Here is a 9,953-nt window from a genome sequence, read left to right as displayed (position 1 = left end):
TTCCTTGATTTAGGCGAATTTATATTTTGGATTGAATCTGGGTTTTAGTAATCCTAACTACTCTAAATCTTTCTTCACACCAAACAAAGCAACTCCACTTATATTTTCCATGCAGGACTGAGTAAACCCAAGGCATGGAATATTAGATCAGCCATGGAATAACACAGAGCAAAGGCAAGAAGTCAGATACTATACACCTAAATTTAAGTTTGTTAATTGCAGCCCTCTTCTTTTTAGTCATTTCCTTAGCTAAATGACACCCCTGTACTCTTCAGTCTCGCACCCTGAGGATTGTTTGTGATTGAGAATGTATCAAACATATGCCATCATATGCATTTAACAATGAAGACAAAACAATCCACATCAAAAGAAAACTTCAGACATTTCGATGATTTCATAACAAGAAACTGAAACTTGATCTGAACAGTTACTGAGTAAAATTGGCTAAAAGAAGGACCCTTGCAGAAAGCTGTGAGGAAAACCCTGCTAGAAATTTGGAGCTCTCTTAAAAGCATCAGTTGTTTCCTGAGGACAGGGCTCAGCCTAGGTTTCGGTACAGACTTTTCTACGACTGACAATAGCTGAGGTTACTGCTTATCAAATGAAAGTGTCATCTTGTCTGTGACAGATGTGCCAGCACTGCTCAGTGTCACAGTCTTTGCACCTACTGGAAGCGACTCTAGCTTGATAAGCTGTAGCCCTACTCAGACCTAAAACCGTAGCCTCAGCTCTCACCCGTTTTTAGAAAGCAGGGATTTGAGATCAAATCCCCAGTGTATAGGAATCCCACCACCGGGGGAGGATAACTGAAGGACAAAGCGATTTGGTTCACAGGTAAAAGTGGAGGCATCTGATCCTCAAAGGGTTAACAGAGAAACAACAAGAAAGCAGGTTTTATATGCATATAAATAAAGGAAACTGAAGGAGAAACAGTACTATTCTCTGGAATGGAGTAAGGTCTCAATTTTAAGCTGTAACAGAAAGCAATAATGTTATGGATTCAGTTAATTACAGCTGGATAAAACTTAAAAGCTCTACAATAGGCATATTTTTTGGCTCTACAACTTTTAACTCTTTCAGGGACATTACTGATTCTCACTACAGTCATTTCTGAGTACCCCACAGTCTTTATTTTTTATTGCTTTAGAGTACCCTCTGAATTAGATTTACTGCCCCATTTTAATTCCAGGGAGGTAAGGTACAGAAAAACTAAGATGGCAATTTCAAAGTCACAAAACGCACGTGCACAATATATACAACAGGGCTCTGAAATTTTGATTCTCTTTAGCAACATGCTCCAGGGAAAGAGGAAAGTAAGGGCTTGTAGCAGCCAACTGGATTTGGATCTCTGGTCACCAGAACATCTTCTTCTCCAAAATCTTTTGTCACATTTGGAAAGCTTGCCTAGAGATACAGCTTCAAGAAATCACCTGGCTCTGAAGAAACGCAGCTTTTATGGAACTCAGTGTTTGGTAAACTGTACCCTTTCTCCTAACCTCCGCCACTTGCTCAACTTTCTCATGGTAGGTAGTTTTCTCTCCTGATCCATTTGTGAAATAGTCTAACATGGGGTGTGGCTTCCCCACAAAACGCTTTCTAATTAGTTTCTAAACATTAAATGATTATGGAAGCGCAATTCCCATTCCACTCAGGTGATGAAAAGCTTTACAGGAGTTCAGTCTCACTTTGTAATTAGAGAAATAAGCTTTCTAAGTTTAGATCACTCAACTGTGCAAATGGGTTCATCTGCTGGAATGTGTTGCTCTGAAATGTGTGTCAGCCAAGCAGCACGGCACAGTCCCTATCTCTGCCTGCGCGACACTCACCCAAGTGGGGAGGTCAGTTCCAGTACAGCAAGAGGAAAATAAAGTGTTATGGGTGTATTATAGGCAAGGCCTTATCTAAAAGCTCACTCATCCGCGATTGACTGGAGCAATACATTCTTCTCCTCGCAATAGGGAAGCTTAACTCCTAGATAAAGGATTATCCAAGTGGGTGAAATCTTCACTCTTTCACTCAGTTTGCCCAGAATTGCATCTAAAACTGCAGCAAATGAATTTTAGAGGGTGGCTAACACCAAGAAACAAAACTACTTTTATAAAGATCTACAGAGAAACAAAGGGCTCCTCCAGCCTCTTCATTTGCTGTGAAATGAGGTCATCAAGCTTTATGAATTCTTTATGACTACAGATTCCATGTTTCAACTGATTCTCTCCTAGTAGCCCTTTCTACTGTTTTATTGGAGGCTGATGCAGGATCAGGCCCCAAGATTATGCAACTGTCTTGATCTGTATTACAGCAGTAAACAAAAGTTTAGTCACTGACTTGAAAATGAGATGGATCAGGTCCCTGAACGAAGAATTTTTCCAGGGGCGCCATTTCAAGCTTACCTTCAGGTATCACAAATCTAAGGAAATCCTGTGGGATTGTTCACAGCCATGATTCAATGAGTCACTGAGCTTTAAAAGGAAATTACAACTTTCCTAATAGAAAGACTTGACTTCACGACACCTGACCCTCGTAAGCCAGGCGCTCCCTCTAAAGGCTGTGATCCTCGTCCCACCAAAGTCCTGGGCATTCTCCCAGCAGCTTCAACGAAGTAGGATCTAACTCTATAATAGGGAACTGATTCAGGCCCGAAGCAAAGTACTGTCTGTAACGCTGGACCTTGGCACATGAGATGTTTATAACGGCTTCTAAAGTGGATGTAATCTAATTATGTCAGAATAGGAAGATTAGCAGGAAGTAACTTTACGCAATGTAAAAAGCCGAGTGCCAGACATTGAAAAGCATTCACCAGCCTCAAAGGAAGACACATCGGCTCTGCACCTCGTGTGACACAGGCATATGCAAGCAGAGCATTGCAGCAGGAATTTTACATGCACCGCTCTTGAGCTACTCAAAGCAACTACAATTCAGGCCCCCCGTGTACATGCAGCAATTTGTACATGGCTGCACCCCGACTGAAATGGGCATCTTCAAAAGATCCTCAGGCTGAATAATGCATTGTGCTCAACTGGTTTTCAGCGGCTAAAGATCTGGCCTGGAGAGCTCAGTGAAGAAAAGCAGGAGATAGGACTTCAAGGGTGAAATTCTGGCCTTAATAAGTTAAAGGGATTTTACTTCTGACTTCCATGCGGTCAATATTTCTTGTAGGGCTGCGAGCGAGAGTGTTTGCAATGCACTTCTGCACATGACTCACACTCTGCCTTGGTTTACCTATCAGTAATACTTTGCGTCTCAAGACATTGGGAGGCTTAATTCATTAGTGCTTGCAAAGCATTTTAAGTTGTTGGACGAGTAATTCTGTTTAAGGGCAGCTACACTGCTGAGTCATAAGCACTGTGGGAACCAGAACCCTGGATTTCCTAAGGGTGGAGTAACCTTCTGCAGAAAGGCCAACTGCAGACCTGCCCTAGAGGTACAGAGCAGAGTGTACCAGCAAGCAGTAGGGTATTTAAAGGCCCAGAGGAGCACATGTGTGGCACTTGTGAATGAGTAACATGTAAATAGGCTGCGGAAGCTAACCAACACCTGCTGAAAAAAAGAAGAGAGGCACTGGTTCTTCTATCACCAAACTGCAGCCGCTTTGTGGATAAAACACAATGAAGGTTTACCAGCCTAAGAAAAGTTAATGGCTCCAAGTAAGGAGCAACCGATACTGTTAGAGCTTCTGGGCTGAATGAGGCTGGAAGGAGTATTCAGCTACCGCACACCTCAGAGGTGTGCCAAAATGGCTGGTACATAATCTAAGTTTGGAACTCACGAGTGGGAAGCGATCTGCAGGAGCCTGACGGAAGCACGAGCTCGGTTCTAGGGTCATGGGCACAAACACCGCCAGCTTCACAGCCTTGGGCACTCCGTCGTGACAGGACAGACCTCAGCACAGCCAAGAGAAGCACACACTTCGCTCTTGCCATAGGAAGTGAAAACAAAGGATATAAAATTAGGTCAGAAATCTTGTTTCCCTCTATGCTCTGGTGTATAAAATAAGACTTTCACACATCTACTGCATTAGATAGAGGTGAAACGTGAGACAGGGCCGTAAGAATAGCTGTCCTGGGTCAGACCAAACGTCACACAGGCCGGGTTCCTGTCTCCAGCGCCTCAGGAAGAACAGGACAGCAATGCAGTGGCAGTTCCCAGCGCAGTCACTCAACTCCTACTCGGGGACTTCCCAAACCAGAGGCAAAGTTAGGGGCTGTTTTCTTGTTGTGTTTTTTTTTTTTTTTTTTTTTTTTTTGCTTATTTTAGTTCAATGCCCTTTGGTGCGTGGCTCTTCCTTCGGGAGGTAGCCTGAACGCCCTCTGCCCCCGTGCAAACTCTTAGGCCTCACAGAGTCCCCTGGAAAAGGAGTCCCACCCGCCTCAGGACCCTGCTCCTGCAGGGATGGGGCTGACAAGGCCCAACACTCACTTGGAAGCCGGGCAGCGCCGGGAAGCAGGCGAGCCTGAGGGGCGGCTGCTGCCGACCGAGGACGGGAGCAGCTTTCCCTTCTAAAAACGACCCCAAAACCTTCATTTTTTTTCCCTTTACCCAGCCCGGGGAGGCGATGAGGAGAGGGCCGGCGGCTGCGGGTGAGGGGGGGAGCCGCGCTTCCCCTCAGCGAGCAGCGCGCGGCAAAACCCGCCTCAGGCTCGAGCGCCCCTGAGGTGAACGCACGCGCCCGCCCTTCCCCGGCCGCCTCAGCGCCAGGCGGCGGCCACCCCACCGCTCCTCCCGGTAGCCCGGCAGGCACCTGCAGAGCGGGGCTTCCCGGGCGAGGCGGAGCGAGGTCCGCCGCCTCCCTCAGGAGGAGCAGCGGCAGAGGCCGGGTAACCCTCCTCCTCCTCGCCTACCGGTACCTGCCTTCCCCAGCTCCTGCCATTCCCCTCCCTCCTCCTTCCCCGCCTCATGCATATGGATGGGCGCATGCGCGGGCGGGCGGCCTCCCCGCCTGCCGCCCTGGGCTAGATGAAGGCGAGCGGCGGCGGGGCTGCCAGACGGGCGGCCGGCGGCGGGGCGGTGTGTGTGTGAGTGTGTGTGCCGTGTGTGCATGTGTGTGTGTGTGAGGGTGAGTGTGTGTGTCTCGGGGGGGCGGGGAGGTGGGGGCTCGCCGCGCCTCCGCCGCGCGGTGGCCGGCGACCTGAAAGAAATAAAAGGATCGGGATAATAATCGCAATAATAAAATAAAGAGAAAAGGGGGAAGAAAAGAGGGAGGCGAGAGAATAAGGAGAATAAAAGGAGGCCGGGCTGCTTTGCATTGAAGACCGGGGCGCTATTGAAAAGCGCTTGAAAAGCGGCGTTGTTCGGCGCGGGTGCGCGCCGCGGCCGGCGCGGTATATTAGAGCGGGGCGGCGGCGGCGGCGGGCAGCAGCGGCGGCGCCTCCTCCTCCTTTTCCTCCTCCCCTCCTGGCCCTCCCCGACCCGTCCCGTCCCGGAGCGAGCGGCGGCGGCGGCCTGCAGGCGGGCAGCAGCGCGGCGGCGGCGGCGGCATGCGTGCGCCCCGGCGGGCAGCCGCGGCGGCGTGCTCCCTTCTCCTTCTCCTGGGGCTGCGGGCACAGGTACGTACCGGGGCACCGGCGGTCCCCCCGGGGGAGAAAGGGGTACCGGGTGCTGGGGTCCGCCGCGGAGGGCGGGCGGGCGGCGGGGGCTGTGCCGCCTGTCCCGCAAGGGGCTGCGGGGAGACGGGTGTGAAGGGAACCCGGGACCTGCCGCGGAGCCGGAGCGGAGCCACCGCCGGTAACTTCTCTGCCGGGGTGGCAAACGCACAAGTCCTCTTTGCAGGGAGGTTTAATTCCCTGGGAATAAAAATTGCAATTATTGCCAACAGCTTTTTCTTTTTTTTTTTTTCTTTTTTTCGTTTTCTTTTTCTTTTTTTTTTTTTTTAAAGGGGCTAATCTCAGCGCCCTGCGCCCCAGCTGGGGAGGCTGCTTTTTCCCCGTCTCAGCTGCACCTCGGAGGAGGCAGAGGGGCAGCATTTCTAGGCGACATCGTTTTGTTGGGTTTGCCCTCGCGTGTGCACTCTTGGGTTGGTTTAGTTCTATTTCCTAACGATTTAGAAGGCTTCCCTGCACACGCTGTTTTTTGGAGTCGGCACTTAAGGTTGTTTTTTAGTGTTGAAGGCATTATTTCCTTGGGGTGATTTATGAGCCTTTCTCATGGATGTCTGATAGGGAAAAGCTTGCAGTGGTTGCTTTTTCTGATGTTATGTGTGTGCTTCTTGAAAGCATACTTAAAATTAGTTTCTCCTGTCTGCAGAGTTGTTGTAGATGGCATTTGGGAAAGAAGTGAGGTAACTGTCTGTTTCTTGTTTCTGTTTTTTTTTTTCCTTTTTTTTTTTCTTTTGCTTTTTTTTCCTCCGGTTCTTTTCTTGGGATTAACAGGTGACTCTAGCATCGGGACAGTTCGAGTTGGAGATCTTATCCATGCAAAATGTGAACGGTGAATTGCAAAATGGAAATTGCTGTGATGGCACCCGAAACCCAGGAGATAGAAAGTGCACCAGAGACGAGTGTGATACCTATTTTAAAGTTTGCCTGAAGGAGTATCAGTCGCGGGTCAGTGCTGGTGGTCCTTGCAGCTTCGGATCCAAATCCACTCCCGTCATCGGAGGAAATACCTTCAATTTAAAGTACAACCGGAATAATGAAAAGAACCGGATCGTTATCCCTTTCAGCTTTGCCTGGCCGGTGAGTTGCGTGGCCTGCTCTGGCTCTGTTTCTGTTGGACAGTCCTGGTTGAGATGGGTATAGTGAGCTGGGCTCCAGCACTCGCGCAGGGGGAGAGGGACCAGGACTGGGGAGGGAGCAGGCATCTTGGCAAGAGCGTCGGGAATCCGCAGCACAGAAATGAGTAAAATGTGGTGGTGTTTTTGTTTTTGTTCCCTGGGGCTCACAATGCGCAGCCTGTTAAATTTGAAAGTCAGATGTGCAGTGAGGGGGATCTAAATGGGTCAGGGAAGCAAACCCAGTATCTCTGCACTTTACAGCATGAATAAGTCTCTTGAGACTTGGAAGGTCAGAAGTTCATTTTTTTTTTTTCTTTTTTTCCTAACCAGTGAAGTATTGGGCATAAGCCAAAAGAGCAGTGGGTTAGGGGCTGTAGAGGGATCCCGTGTGAAAAGTGTGTGTCATAGCTGGCCTCCTTCCCTGGAGCGTGTTTGGGAAAGCTTCCTGCTTCTCCCAAGGGAAAATCTCGTTGCACTGCTTGGTGTTGATGGGAGCTGCTGCTCTTGGTGAACTAGTTGCCAGCTTCCCTGGGAAGCTTGCTATGTTTTATGGTACTTGTGGACTCTTGGAGCTAAAGACTGAGAAAAGCCTGGCCTTAGCTTTTGGTCCATTTCACCCACTTCTCCCCACAGCACACCTTTTCCTGGCTACTTGCCTCTGTGGTCCGTAGATTCTGGCTTCCTCCTAGTTGTATGTAGAACTCAATGGCTCAAGGAGGTGGGGCTCTTTGCCAGGCACTTTCCCAGTGTTGCCCACTCTAACAAATACTGATCAGCTTTGTACAGCTGTGAGATGGAGGACGATCACCCCTTCGTTAGCTGAAGCCTGCTTTGTTGGTGGTCATGTAAAGAACACTCGCTTAGACTTCAGTGCTGCATGTTTATTCTGGAGTCTCAAGAGGGTTGAAGCTTTGATATAGTCAGCTCTGCAGAGGAATCCTCTGCTCGCTGCACAGAAACTGAGGGCTGCCTTTCCAAAGGGGCTGTCACCCAGGACAGACCCATACATGCAGGCTCCAGGGCCATAGGGTTTCTGGACATAGAAGGTTGCCCAGCCTCAGATGGCAGGAGGTGCATTGTTTTGTGCCCAGCAGTGCCGTGCTCCATGCAGACGAGCAGAAATTAAGAGTGACTGATCTGGGGGGCTTTTATGCACACACAACAGTCTGTCTTTTGAGATGGCTGGCTAGGATGCTATGGTATGAAAGCTGAAAACTCCCCCAAACTCCTAAAACTTGTATTTAGAGATCACCTAGGAAACAAAACTGTTTCTCACCCCCACCTCCCTTTCTCCAAAGGCGCTGAGCAGACAATTTCCCACCGACTGCCTTGGGATATGTTGATGCTCAGCAGTTTTGAAAATCCAGTCATCCTAACCTAGATGCCTAAGGTCATTTTTGGGAGGAGGGCTCTTACGTGCACGCAGGGGAGGGGTGAATCTTGTTTCCTATCCTCTATCACTATCGGCAAAGGGGGAAGCACGCAGAGACTTTCCGCTCCCTCCAAAGCTTGGCCCTTCCCAGCCAGATAAGGACTGGTTGCTGGGAGGGCCTGGACTTTTGGGAGGGAAAGCCCACCCCAAAAGCATTCATTCCCTCACCAGTTGTAGCGTAGACACCCACTTTGTAGTCCTACGGCCAAGCGCTGCAGGCAGGCGTGTGCTCTTGAAATGTCCTGTGCTGCCTCCTACCTGCCTCCTCTGTCAGTTGTGACTTCTGGAGTATTGAGAGCTGGAGAGACACAAGGGAGAAATCAAGTCTGTGTTTTTAAGGAGATAGTATTACAAAGTACAATAGCAGAGTTAACAAAAGTATTCTCTGTTGGAAGTACAAGTCCTTCCTTTCTTCTTTTCTCTTTTCTTTCTCTTTTTTTCTAACATGAAATGAGATAAAACTGTTATCAAATATGCCATCAAAGGGATAAAGGGCTTTGTAAAAATCTGAGGTATTTGAAGCTTTGCCAGTGGCTGCAGTGGTTGTGTTGCAGATTTTGACTTTTTTCAGAAAAGTCGGGTTCATCAGGGATTATTTTTTTTTTTACTTAAATAGCCCCCTACCCTGCTTCCAGTAATTCAACTGCCTTGAATCTGAAGATATGTGCATGTATATAAAAATGATGTGAAAGCTGAACGCATTCCTTTTAACAACCCCACTCTTCAAAGGATTGGGAAGGGAAATCTGTGGGTAGAGGGTGGGTTTGGGGGGGGTGGGGACCCTGGGAGAAGTTTCTTAAGCTTGCCTGCATCTTAGTAAAAGAAATGCTTCTATTGTCCTGCTGAATCTAATTGAGCACTGGAATCCTAGAGCAGCAGCAGCAGCAAAACTCAGTGCAGCCTTTAAAATGTGTAAAAACTCATCAACTGCAGACGCTCTAGTTCCTTACACTGGAATTTTTTGCAATAAACTCTTGCATATTCCCATGCAGAAATGCACTTTTTGAGGTTGTGATCATAGTCTGTTTGCAATTATCAAGCCTGCCTCCCAGCTTTAACTTCCATAGGACACAGCTTTTACGCTAGCCATTGTAACTTTCAAATGGCATTTGAACAAAAGAATATCTAATGTGGCAAAGCTCTTATTTGTACTAAAATTGTGTACACAAATCTTTTGGGGCATTTTGAAAGCTCTACAGATAAAGTAGTAAACTTAATTAGTCAACTCAAATCTGATGCTGAAACTTCAGAACTTAAAATTTCTTTTGATGGGTGTATACTGTTGACTTTAGTAAAAGCTCAAGACTAGCATTGCATTAGCAATGTGGCTAATCATGAGAGTTGTCTTTGAATCCATCCAACTGAAAATTACAGAAAAGGTAGCAGGAGCTAGACCAAAATGTTAATGATATTGCACCTGAGAATTCATGCTCATTTCTGAAAGTATATTGTTTGTGTTCTACTGGCTGAGGAAAGCTTTTCTGGGATGTTCCAGCTTGAGTCAGTAACATTAAGAAGTCTTGTTGTCTTGACTACTTTAAAAAAAAAAAAAAAAAATTCTCTTCTCATGTCAAGCTTGTGCCGTTTGTGAAAGATAGTTATATTGCATTAGAGGTCTTTATTCATCATGCAAGAGGGGAAGAGAAGAGAATGGTGTGCTTTGAATGTATTGTTAGGTTTGGCTTGTAGCTGTAATGTAGATCTGAAGTGTCAGAGTCATATTAATAACTTTTGCAGTTTGCTCTTGTCAGTTTTGATATGTACCCCTGTGAGTAATGGGTGTGGAGATGGTGGGCCATAAATTAATTTAAG

At 47.6% G+C, this 9,953-nt stretch overlaps 1 protein-coding gene across 1 annotated transcript in view; it reads left to right on the top strand.

Annotated features, from left to right (window-relative positions):
* The first annotated feature begins 5,474 nt into the window (after nucleotides 1–5,474).
* The window catches only part of JAG1 (jagged 1), a 36,763-nt gene continuing 32,284 nt past the window's right edge, over nucleotides 5,475–9,953 (top strand). The window contains exons 1-2 of the mRNA XM_014966477.1: nucleotides 5,475–5,543; nucleotides 6,366–6,671. Of these exons, the coding sequence (XP_014821963.1) occupies nucleotides 5,475–5,543; nucleotides 6,366–6,671 (375 nt within the window). The remainder of the gene's footprint in view (nucleotides 5,544–6,365; nucleotides 6,672–9,953) is intronic.

This window comes from Calidris pugnax, unplaced genomic scaffold (assembly GCF_001431845.1).
Source record: "Calidris pugnax isolate Ruff unplaced genomic scaffold, ASM143184v1 scaffold31, whole genome shotgun sequence".
NCBI classification, from domain to species: Eukaryota; Metazoa; Chordata; class Aves; order Charadriiformes; family Scolopacidae; genus Calidris; species Calidris pugnax.
This window is presented reverse-complemented; position numbering and strand designations above follow the sequence as displayed.